The following is a 22,715-nucleotide window of genomic DNA, read 5'->3' as shown; positions in this document are numbered from 1 at the left end:
GCAGGTGCCTGCAGTACCTCGGTCGTGGCGCAAGGGAGAGCTTTGCACGATTGACGAGTACCGGAACCTAGGCGAATACGCGCAAGTGCACCTGCGAGCCTGTTCTGTTCTATCCATCCCCTTCCATCTTGCCATGCTGATCCGTCGCTTGTGCGGGGGATGCCGAGATGGAAGGCCACTTGCTCTCTCGCTATCTCGCTCGCCGATGTCATGCTCATGACGGTCACGGGAACGGTGTGCACTTGTCCGTAATCAACATGCTCTCGTCACGTCAACTTCGTCATCGCTTGCGCCTCTCGCCCCCACGTCTCATTGGCCAACAAGGTGCGCACCAGTGCCGTGGCGTGGCGTGCGTGGTGCGTGCGAGCGCGACGAGGGAATCGTCGACGATGAGGGCGTAATGGACCATGCAGGCACCACAGTACAGTGGGTGCAGGTGCATTTGGTCCGATGCTCGCCACCACCTCTTGCGCCCCGTGCGACTCGTCTGTCCCTTGATCGCCCATTTCCCGATCAGGTCGTACGAGGAAGCACGGCTGCATGTGCACGAATGGGTGCACGAATGGGTGCACGAATGGGGAGTGCGGGCGATCGCCTCCGAAGGAATGGCGGGATCGAGTCCACCATGAAGTCGTGTCTGTATAGGTGAACTGAGGCTGTCCGGTACGTCCAGCAAGCGGCTGCACTCGCATCACTCTATGCTGTAAGTACATACGGTACAGGTACTTCCTGCGGAACCTTGCACTGTACATGTACTGTACAGAGTATAGTTGGTGGTGGCGAGACTTGTCAACGCGAGGCGGGGTGCAGCGACACTCTCCTCTCCAGCGGCAACCCTTGCACCCCGCATGGTGGGAGCACTTGATTCGTACGCTCCTCCGGGCAGGCAGAAAGCCCCTATCGGTGATATCTTTCGATTCTGCGCTTCCGGGGGGGCCGGGACGGGTATGGGGAAACACGGTCGGAAATGGACAGGCACCCGTGGTTGGTCGGCGGCGGCCTTGCTCGCCTGGCTGGTTGTGCGGCATGCGGTGCGGTGGGTACGAGTTCGAGCAAGCATGGTGTGCCTGCTGCCCATGTGCGGCACGGCAGCGCGCACGCCTGCTGGAGGATGCGGTAGCGTTCGTGATCGGGTGCTTGATCGGATTGGTGTGGTAGCAATCATAGCGCCTGCGTAGGTGCCTACTAGGTAGTACTAACCGACCAACTAGTAGGTACCACCTAGATGACCTAGATGTATCCGTAGTGTGAATCGATGTTCTCAGCAGGTGGTCTAACCCACCGCAGCGGCCAACCTGGGTCGACAGGTTCCCATGCAGGGCTCGTGCCAGGCAGATAGATGCATGGTGCAAGTACGGAGTCGTCGTACAGTACGGAGTACACGTACAGTAGATAATATTGCCACACTTCATCTGGCCACGTCCCATCCCCCCCCCCCCCCCAAGCTCCTTGCCCCCACCCACACTGCCGACCTGCCTACGGCAAGGCGACGAAGATTGCCAGCAATGCTCCTGATTCTTGACCGTGAGAATGCACCGGCACAGGTAGGCAGGCCACGGTTCCGAGGACGAGCTGCGGGCATCAATCCTCGTCTTCGCTCCGGCCTGTCCGTGAGATGCTGATGGCGCATCTGGTTCCCCGTTCGATCCCTCCCTCTCACGAACATGGTCCGCCGACCGCCACTGGGTAGGTCGGTCGGTACGAAGGGCTGCCGTCGACGAACCAAATGCGAGAGTTGCATCCATCCCGTGATCCGTCGTCATCTGACCAGTCTTGTTACCTATCCATCCCCTTACCCGCCCGCCTCTCCGCGCTGTCTGCTCGTGCTACCGTCGACGATACGCTCGAGACTATCGTTCCGTACCCGCATTCGATGCCTGAGCGGCCGAGACGCTGGTCACCGACCAACCAACCACCCGCGCATGCCAGCCGGTGCTAGCAGCCATCGACGACGCCTGGAGCGTGACGACTCCGCGGGAGGGACGGGCGAGAGATACGGAAGCGGGGGGGGGCAACGTGGTCCGGCTGAATGCATGTCACCCGAGCGAGCGAGGGTCGGGAACGGCTCACGTCGATCAGCTTCGGCATCGACAGGAAGCATAGCCAAGCAGCTAGCTCCAGCACAAGCTGCACCGCTGTATTTGCTAGCCAACCTCTGCTAGCCACATTCTGTACCGTGCCAAGATGCTTACTCTAGTACCTACCTAGTACTTACCTAGGCACCCAGGAGCCTACCAAGGTACTCCTCACCCTGGGGCATACAGTACATGTACTGCTGCACTCTCCAGTCTGCACACTGTACAAGCACATGGAGTACTATTATTCATCATCCAACCTTCATCCTACCTGCTGTACCGCAAGCACTGTAGGTACTTTGGCATTTAGCTGTGCCGATCTACTTGCAAAAGCACCAAGGTGGCAGCGCATATGCATGCAGACACGCCCCGATTATTGGTACTCGGCGTGTGTCGGATAGCTGCCATCAACCTTCACCAACCACACCAAGCAGAAGCGGCAACGTGCGTTCGTGATGCATCTCCCGAGACCCCTCGTCGCCATCTAGCACCATTCGCATGGCTTACCGTTTACCGCGACATCTTCCCTCCCCGCCAGGGGATACTCTATATCCGTAGCCCTGCACGTGCGGTAGCCGTAGGTGCACGCGTGAGCGTCGTCTGCGCCGAACGAGCCGTATGATCGTGGCACCTCCTGTGCTCTGCCCAACAACACTCCGTAACACGGTCACGTCGTAGCACGGTCACGTCAAGGTCATGCAGCGCGGCCCATCGTCGCTCGAAAGAGGCTTTTTTCTTGTTCCGTTCAATGCCGTCCCACCTTGCTTTCCGCCTAGCTATGCAAAAAGGACCAAGTGTACGCGGCACGGCCAAAGGCGGACGCCAGCCCCGTCCTTGATCTCCTCGAAATTCCAGGGGTATCTATCTGTGGTGCGACGAAAAGGCCATCTCGCAGGTCGGATGGCATCCAGCATCGTCACGCGCCGCGGCGTCGGCTCGCCCACGTCCGGCGGATGGCACCTCCCGGTGGCCCGCTAGTGACCCGTCGACTTCTCCGCCGTCGGGAGCTCCTGGATGGCCTCGGCGATGATGCTCAGGCCCTTCCTGAGCTCCGTCTCGGTGATGACGAGGGGCGGGGCGAATCGGATAATGTCGCCGTGCGTCGGCTTGGCCTGCGGCATCACGGTCAGCACGAGGCACCAAAAGGGCGTAAAGCCCGCCGTGGGCGGCGACGTTGGTGGCTGTACGTACCAGGAGGCCCTTGCTCTTGAGCAGCAGGCATAGGTCCCAGGCGGTGCGACCGTCGGTGGCCGTCTCGTCGATGACCATGGCGTTCAGGAGGCCCCTGCCGCGGACCGTCTTGACGATGGGCGACCCCAAGGCCGTGATGCCGTCGCGGAACAGGTTGCCGAGCCGCTCGGCGTTGACGATCATGTTCTCCTCCTCGATGAGCTCGAGGGCGCGGATGGAGACGGCGCAGCCGAGGGGATTGCCGCCGTAGGTGGATCCGTGCGTGCCGGGCTCGACGACGAGCATCACCTCCTTGGTGCTCATGACGGCGCTGACGGGGTACATGCCGCCCGAGATGGCCTTGCCGAGCGTCACCACGTCGGGCTTGATGCCGGACCACTCCGAGGCCAGCATGCGGCCGGTGCGGCCGATGCCCGTCTGGATCTCGTCGCAGATGAGGAGGACGTTGTGCTTCTTGCAGAGCTCGTGCACCCTCGGCAGGTAGTCCTCGTCGGGCACGACGACGCCGGCCTCGCCCTGGATGGGCTCGACGAGGAAGGCGGCCGTGTGCTTGCCGTGAGCGTCGAGCACCTCCTCGAGATCGGACACGTTGTTGAACCGGATCGGCTTGCCGTTGGACGGGTTCGCGGCGCCGATGTTGGGCAGGTAGGGCCCGTAGTTGTCCTTGGACTCGGGATCCGTCGACAGCGTGATGGCCGTCATCTGCGAGCTCGCGTCAGGGCCGGGGCGAAGGGGGGAGGGGAGGGGAGGGGCGAGGCGACGTACCGATCGGCCGTGGAAGTTGTCGGTGACGCAGAAGACGAGAGCCTTGCCCTGCTCGACGCCCTTGACCTTGTAGGCCCACTTGCGGGCGATCTTGATGGCCGTCTCGGCCGCCTCGACGCCCGTGTTCATGGGCAGCACCATCTCGTAGCCAAACACCTGGCGGATCTTCTCGGCCCACTTGGGGAAGACGTCGTTGTGGAAGGCTCGGGAGCTGAGGGTGAGGCGGCCGGCCTGCTCGGCGAGCGCCTTGACGAGCTCGGGGTGGCAGTGACCCTGGTTGACGGCGCTGTAGGCCGAGAGGAAGTCGAGGTAGTGGCGGCCCTCGGGGTCCCAGACGTTGACGCCCTGGGCGCGGGCGAAGACGACGGGAAGCGGGTGGTAGTTGTGGGCGGCGCACTCGCTCTCCACGGCGATGGCCTCCTCCGTCGACGAGGCGTGAAAGCGCGAGTTGCCATCACGAGAGGCCGCGTCGTTGGCGTGGGGGGTCATGGTGCCGGCGATTTTCCGACTCGAACCTTGGGGCGAAGCGAAGCGGTTGACCTTGACCGGCGGTGCTGCGGCTGCGAGGAGCAAGTTGTCAGCGGCGAACGGGCGGCTCGACGGAACGATGCACGGGGCCGAGGAGGGGAGGTTGAGCAGGCACAGGTGCAGGCTCATGGCAGTTCCCCTGGCCGTCCCCACGGCGGTTCCACTGGCAGGTGGCGGAACCGCAACACGTCGTGAGGTGGTTCCGAGCCGACGACGGACAGGGGTTCTGCATTCCTTGCCGGCCATGGGTCAGGCCACGCAGCGAATGACGGTGACGTACCTACGAAAATCGAGAGAAAATCGAGAGGGGGGAGGGGCTCCGGTGTTCGGAGGCACAGTTCGTCACCCGCACTCGGCAGCACCAGCACTCACGACGGCGGGGGGAGGGAGGGGAGGGGGCTAGACGACCCAAGGGGTGGTGGCAGATGTCGTGTGCGACTATGAAGTTTGCCCGGAGTACCGAGCACCGCGGAAGCAGATATCTCGCAGATGGGCGAAGATGACGATGAGCTGTCCAGGAGGAGGAGGAGAGAAGAGAGGCGCGGTGCGTGATCGAGAAGGCGTCGGGACGTCGGGACGTCGGGATGGGATGGCGAGGGAGGGGTCGATTCCTTGACGTGTGGGGTTCTGACCATCAGTGCAAGGCCGTGGAAGCCGCTGGGAAGCAGCAGCGCTTCCATTATATACTTCTCGCGACGAGACGGCGGTAAAAGTTGCCCGCTTCCAACGGACGACGCTTGCCCGCCGCTATACCCCTAAGCGCAAGTGGACACACAGGCCGGGAACCGCTGGGCTCGCACCGGCTTGGCCCAGCCTGTCGGTGCGAGGGAGAGCTGAACGCGCCGCGGGGTGAATGCCGAGGCCAACCGAACGCCGGGAGGGAAGCAACAACGATTGCCCGCAAGAAAGCCAGCAGGAAAGCAAACACGCAAGTCGGCAAGCGAGCGAGACACCGACGGAGTGGAGGATGTCTTTCAACTCTGTCGACTGTTACGGTCAAGCTACGAGAGGCAACGAACGGCCGAGGCAGACAAGCTGCGGCGATGCAACGGCGAAATGGCCAAAGGATGGTTGGTAGCCCCCCCCTCCCTTGGGGGATTCATCCATCCCTCGATCCATCCACCTCTGCTGGGACTGGACCAAGATGCTGCACAAATTCTTGCACATGATAGGTACCTATTTGTGCAAGCATTTGTAGCAGCAGCGCGCCGGCTATTACGTACACGAACGTACCTATCATGCGGTACGAGTGCGTGTACTTGGTGTACATGCACTTACTCTAAGTCGGTAATAGTGTAAGTAAGTAGCTAAGTACTGTATTAGTTACGGAGTACTCCGTCCTAGAGCCCTGTACTTGGCACATGCCCTGTATTATCACTTACCAACTACCTTGCCCATCCGTCTGTCGGTCATGACGCACGATGCAAGACGACAATGAAACGGTACATGGCGAAAACTTCTGATACTCCTCGCTCGATGTTGACGAGTCATCCAGTCAACGCATGACGCAAGTATCTAACCTCGCGGCGTGCCCCTCGAGTGCACCCACGCCCTGGGTCAGGGTGCGGGCATGTCTCGATCCGATCCACCGGTCCTTTGCACGCACCGTTGCTTGCGCTGTACCAAGTCCGTCAAGGTCATCACGGGCTTCGCATCTTGTACTGCACGCACATCCGCGCTTGGAAGATGATTGAATGCCTATGCAAGAGTGGCAAATGTGGGCGTGCGTCATCATGTTGTTGGCAAAGCAAAGCGAGAGCTCAGTGGCGAGTTTAGGACACTTCGCCCCTCCTGCCTTGGTCTATTTTGCGGATCAATACGTCATTATTTATCCTCCATCCCGTGTACCATGACTGGCCTTGCACTGCCCTCCACGTTACGATGACGAGATGGCATGAATGTGCCAGTAGTTGCAGTGCTCGAAATCTGTACTTATGTGCGTCACGAACAGCATAATGACTCCGTAGCGCACCTACATGTACTGGTGGTTGTTGTGCTGTACAGTCCTGTATGCTGTATGTACTGGGTAGGTACGTAGGTTGGTGAGGGTGAGTGGGGTGCCATTTCGGCCCGTGATGTCCCCAGACCGTTTGTTCACTGCCAGGAAACGATGAGCCCACCTATAAGTGCATCAGCGACCTAAGGACTTTAAGTACTAGGTACCTACTTAGTACATAACTGCTACTAGGTAGGCAAGTGCCTAAAACTGTACATGGACGGAGCACACCCAGGTTCTTGTACTGCACGTGTGTCCTACATACCAGTACTTTGCAGTAATTGCGGCGTGCTTATGTACAGTACTCTGTTCATGCAATGCACTAATAAGCGTGAGAACTTACAGAGTACCTACAGTAGTAGTACGGAGTGCTCCGTTCGGAGTACATGTAATTAATAGTGTACAGTGCGTGCATTGCAGTGCCGAGTACTAACTTGTACTTACACCTACAAGTACTGTACTAGGTACTTAGAGTGCAATTTTTGTGGGGGCGCTTCGGCACCTACTTACAGCTGCCATCATCGGCTCCCAGCAAACGGTCCGGAAAACTACCTGCGTACGTGGAAGCTGGCAGAGAGGCAGCTACCATGGCGCTCTTCTCCGCCCGACAAAGATCCAAGCCTCCCAACTACCTCCGCGACATCATCACCATCCGTCTCATCAACGCCTGGTGGCTCGCCACCTTCTTCCAGCCGGATGAGTACTTTCAGTCTCTCGAGCCCGCCTGGCGCCTCGCCTTTGGACCCCAGAGCGGCGCCTGGATGACCTGGGTTCGTCCGAGATTTCACTCTTCGCCGCTGCCCTGCCGCCGAGGATGCATTGGCTGACCGTCGCAGGAATGGCACCATCAGCTGCGCTCCTCGCTCCATCCCGCCCTCTTCTCCGCCGCCTACCTGCTCGCCGACAAGCTGTCGACGGTGATGCCCCCCAGCAACCCCATCCGCGCCGCCGTCGTCATGGCCGCCCCCAGGACCCTGCAGGCCGTCATCGCTGGCCTGGGCGACTGGTTCACCTGGCAGCTCGCCGCCAAGATTTACGGATCGGACAGCATCGTCTCCTACTTCGCCGTATGACTTGACCCGACCCAACCTTTGCCTCGAATCGCCGCTGACCCTGCCGCAGCTCTTTCTGCAGATATTCAGCCCTTGGCAGTGGTACGTCTCCACGCGGACCTTTTCAAACTCTCTCGAGATGACCCTCACCGCCATGGCCCTCTACTACTGGCCCTGGAATCTCCTGGCCGCCGCCGCACGGGCAAAGGAGAACCCCAAAGGACCGGACCCCCTGGGCAGCCTGTGGCGCCTCCGTCTGTCGCTGTGCCTTGCCGCCCTCGCCGCCGTCCTGCGGCCCACGAATGTCTTGATCTGGGCCACTGTCGTCGTCGTCGCCTTCACCAGGGTCACCCTGAAGGGACCTTCGCCCTTGACCTGGCCCGTCGCCTTGAAGCTATGCAGGGAAGCCGTCGTTTGCGGATCTGTCGTCCTCGCCTTGTCGGCTGCATCCGACCGCCTCTACTTTGGCTTCTGGACATTTCCGGCCTACAACTTCCTCCACTTCAACATCTCCAAGTCTCTCGCCGTCTTCTACGGCCGCAATCCCTGGCATTACTACCTTGTGCAGGGCATTCCCCTGCTCTGCACCACCAGCCTCCCCTTTGCTGTCGGCGGTCTGTGCAAGCCTTCCGCCCGCGATCCGAACCAGTTCAACACCGCCAAGACATTGTCCTACACCGTCTTCACCATGGTCGCCGCCCTGTCGCTCATATCTCACAAGGAGGTCCGCTTCATCTACCCCCTCCTCCCGATTCTCAATGTTCTCGCCGCCCCCTTTGCCGCCTCGTTCTTCTCATCGCCGCCCCCTCCAACCGCCTCGTCCAAGTCGGCCGCCCCCCAAGCCCGCCTCCGTAACAAGCCATATCTCCTCGCCGCCCTCGGCATCAACCTCTTGCTCGCCAGCTACCTCACCTTTTCGCACCAGCGTGCGCCCCTCGGCGTCCTGTCGTACCTCCGCCAGGAGTACGAGCGCATACATCCTGCCTCTGCCCAGCTCGCCCACGCCACTCGCCGAGCGCCCGAGACCGAGGATGAGTTCTTCGCTCTCTTCCTCATGCCCTGCCACTCGACGCCATGGCGATCCCATCTCGTCTACCCCGGCCTCGGCGCCTATGCTCTCACTTGCGAACCGCCCCTGCACACGCAGCCAAACACGGCCGAGAGAGAAGAGTACCGTGACGAGGCGGATCGATTCTACGACGACCCTATCCGCTTCCTGACGACCGAGCTCTTTGCGCCTCAGAGAAAGATGCGTATCCCGCGCTACATCATCGGATTTGAAGGCGTCGAGCCATGGCTGCATGAATTTTTGGACACCCCAGCAGGCGTGGCCCTGGGAATCAACATGACGACGGTGTGGAGTGCCTCGAACGGCCTGTTCAGCGAAGACTGGCGTCGCGCGGGCAGAGTGCTCGTATGGGACACGGGCGTCTACGAAAACGCCCCCCCGCCGCTTCTGAAGCGAAAGGTGGCGGTCCCGAGTTGAATTTTGCCATGCTCTGCCGAGGAGAGGCCATGCACATGACATGTGGCACCAGATAGACGAGAGTCGGGGCCACGCATATTAGGTTAGACGACTTCATACAAAGTATCTGGTATACCAATCATCGCAGGACGTCTGCCATCTAGCCCCTTCCAACAGGCCATTGTATGAGAGGAGGATTCTGGACCATCTCTGTTTTCCATACATTACACAAAACATCCATCCCCAGCCTCGTCCCAATTCGCTTTGGTTCGGCTTCGTCTCATGAGCCCCATCTGAACCGGGGGGGCATCGTCCGGCATCGTCCCACGATGCCAATGCCACTGTGCTCTCGTCCAGTCCCATCGTCTGCTTGGCGAGTCTGCGTGTGCATCGAGGGTGTGTGCAATGTGCAAAGTGCAATGTGCAATGTCGACAAAAAAAAGGTGTACAGGGGGTAGGCTATGCCGTGGGTGCAGTGCATGAACCGGGAAGGGGGGGTTGTGGGTTGCAAAGTTGAAAAAAAGGGGGAAGCAAAAACATTTGACTCAATCGACCGAGTCTCATGCGAGGCGAGAAAATGACACTCGGGCAAAATGGGGGAATAGTAAGAGACGAACTCTGGGTTCGGAAGCGACTGAATAGCAGAAGAAGAACCAAACTCTCGACTCGCACCGAACGCCCGGCCGAGCACGGCTGTTGTCCGCAATGTAGGTAGGACGAACCAAGCCGAAGGTGACAGCCTTGGAGCCCCAAAGTACTAGAATCCTTTCTGCTTCACCGAAGAAAATGAAAGCGATAACCTACTCCTGTCTGGGAGTGCGGGCGTCCGGCTGAGTGGCATCTGCAGGGGCCGCGGACTCCTCGGCGTCGTGCTCAGGCACAGGCGCAAGCCTAGCATCGGCCGCCACGACGGCCTTGGAATCATTCGTTGCCGCGTCTGCCAGATGTTGTTGCTTTGGGGGCTCCGCCGTGGCATCGGTGATTGTTTTGCCGCCGTCTCCGGGGACCACGGCCGATGCTTCTTTGCAAACGTCCACCGGCGTGACTTTCGGCGTCGAACTCTCCCCCCCTCGCATTTCTGACGACTTCTCATCGTCGCGCGCCTCGTTCGGGTGGAGGACATCGCTGATGACTTGACGGTTTGACATGGCTGGGGGCGACTTGGTCCGTCTCTGCTCGACGTTGCCCTTGGCCTCGCGGTACTTGCTCCTTATCCAGCCGATGGGTCCTTTGGACTCTTCCTTTCCATCTTGGCTCGTCTGCCCTTCGGCGCTGGCGACCGTCGTCGGCTCCGAGCTATCATTCGTGACGCTCTTGGGGGCCCTGCTGGCTCCGCTGCAAACGGACGTCGTGCTCATCTCCGCCGTGTGGTTGGAGCCAATGTTCGACACCAACGGAGGCGTGGCCACGGAGCTTGTGGAAGCAACATGATCATCCTTTCCACTCCTCGACATTCGCCACCGCCGCTTCTTTTCCTTTTCGGCGCTCTCCGCCGTCCGCGGCGGTTGTTCATCGCCGAATTGTTGATCCAGGTCGGAGCTCTCGTTGAATGACGAGTGTATGGAGGTTGGTGGAGACTTTCTGCTTCGCAGAGTACCCTCGGGGTGGAGGCCGCTGTTCGAAGCAAGATGGGATGCGCGTGGCGTCAGGTCGGACGACACATCGCTCGTTTGCTTCGACGGCGTCGGCTGTTGCGTGTCCGCTTCGGCGGAATGTTGAGGGGCGGCCTGCGGCGTGCTTCTCGTCGGTTGGGCAACGGATTCGTTGATGGGATGCATCGCCTCCATGGGATTCGCCATCTCCACCGCGGGCGACGCCGTGTTCGAGGGCGTCAGGGACGCACTGGAACTCTGGGCGCTTTGACTGAGGCTTCCCGGTATCCGCTTCTTCTTCAGCTTCTTCGGCAGTCTCCTGTCGCCACCGTCGGCCGTCGGCGTTCGCTGGAACAAGCCCTGCAGGTTCCGGTCCTTCGTTGTCGGCGCCGTCGGCGGCTCCTGCGGCCCCTCGGACAACCTCTCCTCACTCCGGTCCGACGGAGCGACAGGATCGACGGAACGAATCGCCGGATTCGCCGTTGGCCCCGTCGAGGACGAGCCTCGGGCTTGGTTCGAGGCGGGCGACGGGCGAACAGGCGTCATGGGCTCCACATGAGCCGGGGAATGGTGGCCGCTATGGAGCTGCTGCTTCTTGAACTTGTTCCCTGCCAAGGCGGGCGACTTCTTTGACGGGACGGTGTTGCTCCTACCCAAGCCGCCCGTGGGCGTCGGCGCCGCCAGTGCCGGGCTGCCGGGGGTGCTGCCGCCGTCCTGCCGCGAGTGTCCGGAGGCGACCGATCGGTTTCTGCGCAGCTGGCCATCCCGCCGGACACTGTTGGCGCCGGCGCTGGCGTTGGAGGACGACCTCTCGAGGCCGTCCGATGCGGTGGCCAGCTTCGGGGAGAGCGCTCCGACCGACGGGGTTCCCGATTCGACCTCCTTCATGGTCGTCTCGTCGGCGGCGGTCCCTTGCATGCCGATGAGGAAATGGTCCTGGTTCTCGATCAAGAAGATGAGGACACACTGGTTCAGCCTGTACTCCTCGGGAGCCATGGCGTGGGTGGGGTGGGATAGCATGCCGGGCTGGAAGATGGCGGCGAGATTCTGCGAGTTCATCCGGTTCTCGTCCGATTTCGCGGCAAAGACGGCGAGAAGGTCGAGGATGTAGAGCAGAAGCTGCTTGTTGAGCGGAGGCAGCTCCGTGATGAGCTGTTGGTACTCTATTATTGCCGCGTCCTTGTCGAAGTTGTCGACAAACTGCGGGCCTTCGGCATCACCGACCGCTTGCTTCGTCGCCCCACGGAGGGGGTCACGAAATCTCTGGTACAGATCCAAGGGCACGACGGGTTCGGGAAGGTCGTTGAGGTACCGGCGGAGCACGTTGGCGGCGTCGTGAACGGTGTATCCATCCCAGGCGAGTCCCTTGCCGTAGCGATCGGGCGAATCGAAGACCAGCTTGAGCTCCTTGATGCGCTTCTCGGAGCCGCTCAGACGGAAGATGCCCTCGACGCCGGTAGCTAGGGGCCAGTTAGGCATGCTCACGGCGGCCGGGGGGGGGGGGGGGGGGGGGGCGAGAGTGATGTACTCACCCTTTTCCTTGAGGAAAACGCCGCACTTGGCCACGACGATGGGGACATAGCCGTAGATGTAGCTTTCGCCATTCTCATCAACGAGGGATATGGCGACATTGGCGTACGGAATGCTGTTTCGCAGGGGAACGCCGAATATTCCCGGCGTCTTGGATTCTGCGATGACCAGGTTAGCGGTTGCAGCCGAGGCCATGCGGATGAGAAAAGGAGGAGGAGAGTAGCGGCTCGAGCAGGCGCAGACGCCAAAGCAGACGTTTCGTGCGGGACGGGACAAGGAGCGGATGGACGCAGAACGGCCCGCTGGGCGGTATTCCGTCGCATCGACGGCAGCCGCGCCTCTGCGATGCGTGCCGGGGTGTGCAGCTGATCGGCGGAGACGACGGGGGCGAAGGGGACGGCTCGAGGGACCCTACCTGCGGGCCCTTGGTGCTTCGAAGGCAGCTTGAAGCTCTTCCACCACGACCTCAGATCGCGCTTATTCTGGGGCGAGGTGGGCGTGGCACCAGGCGGTGCGGCCGGCGACGGATGGCCGGCTTGGTTCGGGGTAGGGATGGCCGAAGCCATGGGTGCACTCTCGGCAGGCGAGCTACCTCGACACGGTTCGACTCGATTCGCCACACGCCTGGTCGGGGCGGCGACGTGGGAGATGAGGCAACTGATAGGCTGCCTGCAGTCGGTTCGATATCGGCAGCTCGCGTCGGGCCCCGACGAAGCGGCCGAGGTCTGTCGTTGCTCGGAGGCAAGTGGGAATGCGAGTGGTGGGCGAGACGGAACGGCGGCGTCGGATCGTACGCGGCTGCTGGCGGTGCTTCCGTTCAGCGCAGCGACGGTGCGTATTCGAGCGCGTCGCCGCACCCGTACCCGTCCCGGTGCAGGCAACCGTGGTGGCCGGTAGCCGTCGTCGTGATCGTTTAGGCGGGTGGGTGCGTCGGTCGGGCGTGCGTCGATGGTGCGTCGGCTCGTCGGCTCAGGCTCGCTCGCCTCTGGGGAGGAAAGGGAGGGCGTTCAAGGCGGAATGGCGGGCGAGCATCTACTTCGGAACCGAGCGGCATGAGGGGAACGGCGATGAAGGGGACGACGGTGATGAGGGGGAAAGGAGCGACGCGAGAGGGTTGCGGTGAGGTGCGCGCGCCTCCCAGAGGTGGTGAGGAAGTGGAGGGTGGGCGGTAGGTGGGTGTGGGATTGTGGTGGTAGGCAGGTCGGTTGGACTTCTTAAAGGTTAGCACCAGTCAGCAGGCATGGTAGGTACGGGGTACTCGAAAGCAAGAGGACTGCAACAAGATGGAGCACCACTAATAAGCCGGGTACCTACTGATTGATACCTTGTAACAGCGTACTGTATTGCTTTGCTTGTAGGTGGTCGCAGTGGCGGCATGGAAGTTTGGGGAGGGGGGGAGGGGGGGGGGAGGCTGCCGGGCAGCGTGCGGTGGGTACCACGCAACCACCCAGTGCTAGTGCTCCGTACCAAGTCGCTAAATGCCAGCAGGTACCGGTACGGCGCAGGTGTACACGTAGGGAGTGAGGACGAGTACTTGCAGTACAGTACATGATGGAGCCTGCGTGCACTAGAGCACTAAGTAGAGCCCTAGGAAGGATGCAGGGAGGTACGTACCTACCTAGTACTTGCGTTAGTCTGTAGTCTGGCCTCGAAGTACTTGTACACCTGGCCGTTGCCGTAGGCAGGGGACGTGGAGATGACACTGGCGTCTGCAGGGCTCACCAGCTGGACCAGGACTTGTTAGTTGGTCTACTACCTAGGAATACGCCAGCAGTATCTGTACTCCGTACTCCGTATTATGAACACATCTACGGAGTACGGAGTACGGATACAGTACTTGCTCCTTTGTACGGAGAACTCGCACAGAGCACAGAGCACTCGAAAGTAATTGCCAGCAAGAACGAGCAGGTAATATTACCACTGGTCGGTACTCTGGTCATTGCGTGTGTCCAGCCGCAAGCTGCCACACTAGGACGGAGTGCTCCGTGCAGGTATGCTGTGTTGAGAAGACTCGTACCTGCCACCTAGTACTGTTGGCACATTGGTCATGATACTTCTGTAGCTGTACAAGGAAATTATAGTACTTGTGCATGTACGGAGTACGGAGTACTAAGAATCAATTGCGTCGTACTCCGTAATAATACCCCGGACATGTATTTACATGTACTGTAGGTGCAGATGTTTTGTGCACGCACTCTTTTTAGGTCCCCGGCGAGCACACCTACATTTGCCTGCATCTGCAAGCCGGTGCGCACATCTTGCTCCAAAGCGCTGGGTGGTGATGGGCCAGAATCGAGACGAGATTTCAATATTCATCTCGATGCTGACGCCGACGCCGACGCCGATGCCAGGTTAGCACTCTGCGGTTTGCGCGACAAGACATGGATGAGATAGATTGGTGTCTGGGAAGGGGGAGGCTCAACTGAACTGGCAATTCGTCGTTGGTCGCTGGCATGGTTCGTATTGACCACTAATAGATGTACTGAAGATGCCCTTACGAGTGAGCCAGTTCGTACCACGAGCACATGTACTTACTGTAGGTGTAGGTACTGCTGATGTACTGTATACTGTACAAAGTACAAGCGCGAGCACATGCACTGATGCGTACTGTAATTACTTCTACAGTACGGAGTAGTACTTACTTGTACCTTCATGTACGTGCTCAGCATGAGCACCCAGTGCCTGGTGACCATTTGCTTGAATCTGGCAGTAGCCAGCACGACGAGCATCTCCTTTGTTGTTCAGGATTGCGCAAGGCCCCTCCACATCCCTCGATCCTCGATTCCAAGTGCGTCGTATTTTTAATACTGTATGCGTCACACGCAATTACATAGTACAGCGCTCGTACATTGCACTTGTAAGTATGAGTACCAGACGTCATGGCTGGAAGGGCACCTAAGTACTCCGTACATGTACAACTATTATTACTGGTACAGTCAAATGAGGTTTACTGTACGGTGCCGTTGAAGGTACCTATGCAGTGTCGCCAGGATGTCAAGTACAGCACATAGGTGCTCGTTCTCGCACTCGACCTGGTCCTGCTTGAGCATACAGGTACCTGTACATAAAGTAAGTACTTGCTGCGCCGAGAAAGGTGTACGTGTACATGCTTCCCGTACTTGTTAATGGTAGACTGGGGACCCCTGTTTTGTCGCCGCGAGATGGAGCAAAGACACGACGGGTATTCATCGTTGTTTATTTACTTGCATGCACTCGTACTCGTGCCAACACGGCTCCATATTCGAATCCTCAAATTCATCGTCCGATTCACCGCTGCATGGGGGGGGACCGCCCTGGTACATGTGCAGTGGCGTGCACGCATCTTCGGCGATGCGTGTTTGTCCTCGAACGGACGACTGCGGTGGAGAGGCGCCAAAGCGAGGCAACTGGATATTACTAGGTACCTACCTAGTACCTAGTGCGGCCTAGCAGAAGGACCTGGCCGCGGTCTGCTGGTTACTGCTACTATTACCCCGAAGAGCACCAAAGCTCGTTCACCAGCAGTTATAACAGAAGCCTGTCGGGGACGTTGGAATCGGTTGGAGACCCCAACATCGGCAGCCTAGACGGATGCAAGTACTTGCATACTAGGCACCTAGTACCTAGTAGGCAGGGTGTACAGAGTACATGTACTTGTATTGGCACGATCAAGTACGTAACCTGCTGTACTTGGTATGCGTACATGGTGTACTGAGCACTTACGCTTAGTGTACACCACAGGAGCTTGTACGCATCATGTACATGTATGCTATGGAGGGCCGGCGGTCTACCATGATTGCTTGCGCCGGAGCGACTACGCTTATAGCCTTGTCCACTGAGCAGACACTGGAGTACTTGAGCATTAATATGAAATACAAACTCTAACGTCTTGCATCAGAAGAACACCAAGCATCGCACCTACAGTACATGCAGGTACGTACCTAGTACGTTGGTACTAAAGTTAGCTCCGACGCTAGGACTCGTCGTGGGCTAGCCACCTTGGCAACCCAGGAGCGGCCGCCGTATGACAAAGAACAAGGAAGTACTCCGTACTCCCCTACAGAACTAGGTACTGCAGGTGAAGGTGTAGTGAAGCACTGTGCACGGATGCCAGGACTACGGAGTAGTTGTAGCAGGTATTGCTCGTTGGGACGTGTACATGTGCAGTAATAGCTGATGTCTGCTACTTTTTCTTGCTGTGGTGCCCAGCATACCGTACAAACACGTGCTGACTGTACATGTACTTGCAGGATAAATATAGCACATCGCGGATGATTACTTTACTGTACAGTACTTGCATGTGTAAAGCAATGTACAACTACATGTACTGGCAAGCAGCAGGTACTTGGTCGTGGGTTGAGGTGTGCAAAACATGCACATGTAGCTGAATGCATGTATAATTAATACTCCGTACACCGGTGTGTACTAGGTGCCTACCTACCTACCTATGGAGTTCAAGTGCACTCGCTATCATGTACACCTACTTACTGTACTTGCAGTGTATCAGCACCTAGTAGCCAGGTGGTACGCCGGCCCATGTGCCAGTCTGCAGCGGTACGCTCCAGGTCGCCAGCACCCAAATACGAGGGCAAGTCGTTCGGGCACTACAACTTTACCGGCACTGACATACAGTACACAAGCACGCCTGTACTTGCATGCACTTTGCCTAATGGCCCTTGACGTGCAGCAGATGTTGCTCCGGATGGCCTGTTGAAGGATGGGTCCCTCCTAGTCAACGAAACGGCCGTTTCCCCTGAATATGCGCGCATGCACGGTCAAAGGTTACATACTGCAACGCTGAATCGCCGGAGCCGGAACGCAGCGTGGCGATGCAGCAGCAGTCATGCATACAACCTTCCAACCCCGTGCACATTGCTCCGTCCACTGATTACGTGCCATCATGTACCTGATCGAAGGCGCCTAGTCAGGAGGTGCCTTGGTACCGTATACGTGCTACGCTATTTCGCCGACATGTGCAGGCAAGGCCACCCTGCCCTGAAGCTTAACCTGGTCCGATGACCTGAATCCAAGTTGACAAGCCTAAGCCTGGTAGCTGCTATTACCATTCAGCCACTACAATCGACCTTTTGGCCGCTGCAGCATCGGTGCAGGGTCGTCATTGCACCAAGCGGAGAAGGACCTGCTTCGTCAGCATGCACTAGGGGGTGCTTGTCGGTAAGGCTATTCCGCGCATGCTTGCATGAAGAATCATGATGCATTCGTAGTAGCCTGCCTCTTGACATCGCACCGTGTATGGCGCTGGTGACGTTGATGTACCCATACTTGCGCTGAGCGTCATGCGTGGCAAATGCGCATCCTGTGGCTGAGCTTGCTATCGTTGGGTCTCGCTGGCGGTCCCCTGTCCGCATCGACCACAGTACTGTATGTACCGTTGGTACCTTGCGGCGCACCCAAGTACTGTAAGTACCAACGTTGTACTTGTGTGCTCTCGCCGGCCTTGCGCCGAGCAATGCTCTCGACATCCTCCCACAGGTACTGGCGATGGACAGTAGAGTCCAAGCATACTCTGTCAAGTACGAGGCGATGTCCTTGTCAGGAGACGATCAGTTGGCACCCATTCGGTTCACATTCCTAGAGTACTCGGTACCGAACTACTTACAAGGCAGTGATTACTATACTTGCAAGCATGTCAGAACCGATGTGTGTCTAGAGATGGAATAGATGGTCTGGCAGCGAGCAGTCCGGCCATGGGTAGCTAGCCGCGATACCGGAGGCAGGACGGAGTAACTGTCGAACTCTGAGGAGCCTCCTCCACCTGGCCGGAGAGCTCCCCCTTTGACAAGACTCGTCCTTCCCAGGGTGTTTATATGCACAGCCACGGAGCCCATCATTGGCCTGCTGCTTGCCCCCCTCCTGAATGATGGTCCCCCCACATGTTCCCATGACTCCCGGGTCTCCCGACACAGAACATGTTATAGCATTCAAATGCGAACAGCCCTTCTTTTTTTCTTTTTTTCGCGCTCAAGAATCAGTTAGATGATGGCATTATTGGCTAGGTCGGTTGAGGGATAGGACGTGATACAAATGACTTACTGTCATGTCTAGGACGGTCCAATGTTCTGTTGGCCTCGTGACAAACCGATCTGGTCCTCGCTGATGGCCAAGCTTGAGGTGTCGGGCACGGTACTCAGGCATTCTCGAGTAGCGCCGTACCCCGCCAGTATTCTTCCAAGTAGAATCTACCGCAAGTATTAATACTTACCACTGCCATTCGGTCAGGGTCCACGGGAGTACCGAGTACACGTTCAGTTCTTGGCCTTTATGCGATTGGTGATTGGGCCGCTGATCCGATCCAGCAAGTGCAGTGCGGCAGGAGGTCTCGGCTGGCCATGCCCTAAAACTGAACCGCACAGCAGGCAGCGAGCAGCTGGAGATTGTTGCTGGCGCCTACAGCACAGTAATACATGCCCGGACATCACCGGCATCTGTATCCACCGGCGACGACAACCGCTCTTCTTTGCGATAGCTTGGCCTATGGTAACTACTGCCCCTCCGACTTCCTACGCTTGTAATGTGCCCCGAGCATGAGCTTGACTGGGGCTCTACGCAACTCGCAGAGGCCGCGGCTCTCCAGGTGTATGTAGTCTTGACGACCAGTGCGTTCATACGACACCGTACTTACTCGGTGCATGTACAACTATACGATGCGATATCTCGAGGCATCATCGTACAGAGTACTGCAAGTACTCCGTACTGCTAGCGGTAATCATTTGTTTGATCCTTGCAAGTACGGACACTCTCATTCGAAGGTCAAGGAGGGATCCAGCATCCGACTTATCGATATGACTCGAGGTAAGTAAGCAAGTGCGGTAAGTAGTGTACTTGCACAGATTATTGGCAAGGTCTATTCCGTATCCGTACATTTATTGGAACCTGAGGGTACCTAGTGCGTGTTAGGCCCACAGGTAATTTGACCTGCAGCTCGCAGCTTGGACAGCTGCTAAAATACATGCAGCTACCGTGCCGAACGCCTCGCCGCCCGCAAGTCAAAGGCACCTGGCGCCTATCACCTGCCAGGTACCTCATGACGAGACGGCCGCCCAGGAGCGTTCCCCGTTTCTGCGGACCCTTCACCACCTCAACGTCTTGCGCATTTTCCACCCAGCCTTGCGCGCCATCCCGCAGTTGTGCGTGCACCCGACACCGACACCGGCACTCTCGCTGCCCTTCCCTTCTTCTCAAACGTCAAAGGCAGCAGCTTCCCCTCCGACCTTTGCCACGGCCTCTATGCGTCGCGTGTCCCGCGCCTCCGTCGAGCTCTGAAGCAGCCACCCCGGCCAGGTCAAGCTCGAACGGCAGGGTTGAGGTGCAGCATCGAGCAAGGACCGAAGGGGTCAACTGCCTCGTCAGGCTCGGCCGCATCGGAGGAGGCCCCGCCCTCATCGTACGGTCCGTTGAGGCGGCCGTCAGCAGGCCGGATCTCCCTCGTCGAATCGACGGCGGGTTGCAGCAGCGGGAGATTGGCCGCCGACCGCCATTCACCGTCGTCACCTGCCTCTCCGCAGCAGAGCACTGGCCGTTCCGCGTCGACGCTCGCCGCAAGGGACGACAAAATGGCCACTCAGTTCATCGGCCTGCACATGAGTGTCGTCCTACGGGACCCCTCCGGATATCGCCTCACCGGGACCGTTCGGGACGTGGAAGCAGGGAGCAGCCTGACCTTGACGAACGGTACGCCCGGAGGCCCGTGCCGAGTCTTTTTGTCGTGTCTTTTTCGAATGCGGCCGGCGTTGCTGACTCTGCTCCGTCTAGTCTACATCGATGCCACCAAGGAACACGCGGCCCAGATGACGATCAACGCGGCCAACATTGCCGACCTGACCGAGGTGCCGCTCGACAATGTGCTTCCCGCCGCGGCGGCGGCACCCGAGCCGGTTCCCGTCGCCGTCTTCCCGCAGCCTGGACCGCCACAACCCGCGTTTGTTGATCCGGCCATTCTCAGCATGAGCAAGCGGCCAGGTTCGTCGACGCCGACGCCCGCCGGCATGCAATATCAGCTGGGGGAGGGCACCTCGCCCCGCGTGCACGTGACGCGTCCGGAGAAGCTTCCGGAGGAGAGGCGACCGGAGCAGGATATCCTCGACTCGATCAAGGGCCTGACGGTCGGCAGCGGCAACAAGGAAAGTCGGAACGGCAAGGCCGCGGAAACGCGTGACGGGCCGATGCAGAAGAGGAGAGCGCGAAGTCGCCACGCGAAGCAGTCGAACTCGCAGCCGGGCGATCGACGAGTGGCCGCCGGCTCACCCGCGGCGGCTGGGTCGCAAAGCGGCTACGGCAAGGGATGGAGGGAAACACCGATCCTCGAGAGCACCGCCTCGTTTCAACCCTTCAGTGCTCTGAAGCGCCAGGCCAAGGCCAAGGGCAAAGGAGGCGCCCCGGACAACGGGTGGGCGTCGGAGGATGTCACCGAGGAGATGGGCGACTTTGACTTTGAGAACAACTTGGCCAAGTTCGACAAGCGCACCATCTTTGACCAGATGCGAAAGGAGGACCCCATCGACGAATCGAACCGGCTCGTTTCCCACAACCGCAGGCCCAAGCCAGGAACTGCCGGAGGCAAGAACCTGCATTACACGGAGAACGTCTTGGATGCGACGTCGACCAAGGTCCGAGGCGCCGACTTTTGGAACAGCGAGGCCGATGTTGGGGCCAACGAGGAGGGCAAGCACAGCGGGCGAGAGAACAGAAACGGCCAAGGCGGCGCTCGGCGCGCCGACGGCAAGCCTGTGCCATCTCGTCGATCGCAGTCTCGGAAGGCGAGCGCCGCGTTGGGAAGCCAGCCACTGAGCCGCGTCAATTCTACCGTTCGTAAACCCCTCCTCCCCTTGGGCGTCAAAGATGATTCCTGCGTCCTAGACGGACCGGGAGAAGGTCGTGGCCGACGCGAGGCTGACGCGAAGCAGCATCAAATGCAACCGCCGGGGCTCTACCTCTCGTCGTCGAAGCGCCGTCTCGAGGCCATCTCGACGCTGCAGATGCTCAACCTCGAGAACATTGCCGCCAACGAACTCGGCTTCAGTGAGAGTCTGATGGCCGAGAACGCGGGCCGAGGCATCGCCGAGGTTGCCGTCTCCGCCCTCGACGACCCCGCCATCAAGGTGCGGTTCGGCCTCGCCGGGGCGGGCCTGTCGGCGGACACGTCGCTCGCCGGTTCCGTCGTCGTCATCCTCGCCGGCAACAACAAGTCGGGCATCCGCGCGCTGGCGGCCGGGCGTCACCTCCGCAACAAGAACATGGACGTGCTCGTCTGCCTCGTCGGCGTGGAGCGCGAGCGGGACCTGCTCGAGGACCTGCGGCGGCAGATTCAGCTGTACCGAAACTTTGGCGGCAAGGTCCTGGACAAGAACGACTTCTTCGAGCACCTGCGCAAGAGCGCGGCGTCGGGCGCCGCCGTCTCCGTCTCCCTCATCGTCGACGCCCTGCTGGGCCTGACAATCTCGTTCGAGGAGCTGCGGGTAGGCGACCAGGCGACGGTGTACGAGCTGATGGAGTGGGCGAACCGCAACGAGGCCTTTGTGCTCTCGGTGGACGTGCCGACGGGCATCGACCCGATGACGGGCAAGGTGGCCATCATCGACGGCGGCCAGCTGTACATCAAACCTCGGTACGTCGTCGCCGTCGGGGCGCCGAAGCGAGGGCTGGTCGAGGCGGTGACGCCGGCGTCGGAAGGCGACATCGGCTTCGGCAGCACCGCGCACGAGGACCAGTGGCGCCTGTTCCTCGTCGACATGGGACTCGGCAGCGCCGTGTGGAGGAAGGCGGGGACAAAGGTGCGGCGAGGCATCGACTTTGACGGCAAGTGGGTGCTCGAGATGCGCTACCGCGGCGCCGAGAGCGACGACGGACAGGAGAACTGAGGGCGTCGTCGTCCTGGGTCGAACCGGGTCGACGGGCACGGCAGGGACGACGCGTGCGAGGACGGCGAGAGGGGGAAAATGGACAGGAAAATCCCGGCGAGGGTTGCTTCAAGCGACGGATGTACACACGACATGGCATGACACTAGAGATGTATATTTCGGCTGTTTGGCGGGTCGCAAGAGGTCGTCGGCGAGAGCCTTTGATTGATGATTGATTCGCACGAGACGAACGAAGGCGCGCGATGGCCAGCTTGGCACGACGGGTTACAGGAGCAGGTAGATGACAGCAAATCCGAGGGAGGCTGCCTCCAATAGAAGAAGATGGATGTTTGCGACTCGACGATGGCGTGCAAGGCCGCCTCCGAGCCATCTCGTTTGCGAGCAAGCAGGGAGGCTCGGCGGATGCTGGCACGACGACTCGGCATGAGGATTTCGCTCGTCGGATTTCGCTCGTAGGAGGTGTCGTAGGTAGAGAGGGTACAGCGCAAGCTGCCGTACGGCTAGCATCCAAGTGTTGCCGCCTCGCACCGGGCGCGGAACTCTTGCACTCGTACGTGCGACATATAGATGGACGGACCACAGGCAACGGATGCAAAATGAGCAAACTCCCAACTGCCGATCCGATGGCGATATGCCAAGACACGAGTTCGCGTGGGTGCCGAGC

The 22,715-nt window shown here is 59.4% G+C and overlaps 5 protein-coding genes across 5 annotated transcripts; 2 read left to right on the top strand and 3 right to left on the bottom strand.

Moving 5' to 3' along the window:
* Window positions 1-691: 691 nt before the first annotated feature.
* Window positions 692-1,165, bottom strand: DCS_02576 (uncharacterized protein; the record flags this gene model as incomplete). Its single annotated transcript, XM_040799903.1, has 1 exon — window positions 692-1,165. The coding sequence occupies one exon, from the start codon at window positions 1,163-1,165 to the stop codon at window positions 692-694; it is 474 nt and encodes a 157-aa protein (XP_040660786.1).
* Window positions 1,166-3,049: 1,884 nt separating this feature from the next.
* DCS_02575 (ornithine aminotransferase) lies at window positions 3,050-4,688 on the bottom strand (the record flags this gene model as incomplete). The annotated part of the gene is made up of 3 exons (XM_040799902.1): window positions 3,050-3,187; window positions 3,267-3,968; window positions 4,032-4,688. The coding sequence occupies 3 exons, from the start codon at window positions 4,686-4,688 to the stop codon at window positions 3,050-3,052; spliced, it is 1,497 nt and encodes a 498-aa protein (XP_040660785.1).
* A 2,454-nt stretch (window positions 4,689-7,142) lies between these two features.
* Window positions 7,143-9,093, top strand: DCS_02574 (mannosyltransferase; the record flags this gene model as incomplete). Its single annotated transcript, XM_040799901.1, has 3 exons — window positions 7,143-7,325; window positions 7,392-7,622; window positions 7,678-9,093. The coding sequence occupies 3 exons, from the start codon at window positions 7,143-7,145 to the stop codon at window positions 9,091-9,093; spliced, it is 1,830 nt and encodes a 609-aa protein (XP_040660784.1).
* Window positions 9,094-9,872: 779 nt separating this feature from the next.
* On the bottom strand, window positions 9,873-13,571 carry DCS_02573 (GPI biosynthesis protein Pig-F; the record flags this gene model as incomplete). Its single annotated transcript, XM_040799900.1, has 4 exons — window positions 9,873-12,559; window positions 12,610-13,177; window positions 13,231-13,407; window positions 13,509-13,571. The coding sequence occupies 4 exons, from the start codon at window positions 13,569-13,571 to the stop codon at window positions 9,873-9,875; spliced, it is 3,495 nt and encodes a 1,164-aa protein (XP_040660783.1).
* A 5,405-nt stretch (window positions 13,572-18,976) lies between these two features.
* On the top strand, window positions 18,977-22,051 carry DCS_02572 (YjeF-N domain protein; the record flags this gene model as incomplete). Its single annotated transcript, XM_040799899.1, has 4 exons — window positions 18,977-18,986; window positions 19,150-19,249; window positions 19,300-19,865; window positions 19,947-22,051. The coding sequence occupies 4 exons, from the start codon at window positions 18,977-18,979 to the stop codon at window positions 22,049-22,051; spliced, it is 2,781 nt and encodes a 926-aa protein (XP_040660782.1).
* Window positions 22,052-22,715: the final 664 nt, after the last annotated feature.

The sequence above is a fragment of the Drechmeria coniospora genome, chromosome 01 (genome assembly GCF_001625195.1).
Source record: "Drechmeria coniospora strain ARSEF 6962 chromosome 01, whole genome shotgun sequence".
Classification (NCBI taxonomy): domain Eukaryota; kingdom Fungi; phylum Ascomycota; class Sordariomycetes; order Hypocreales; family Ophiocordycipitaceae; genus Drechmeria; species Drechmeria coniospora.
The sequence above is the reverse complement of the archived record's forward strand: the minus strand, read 5'-3'. Positions and strand labels throughout refer to the sequence as shown.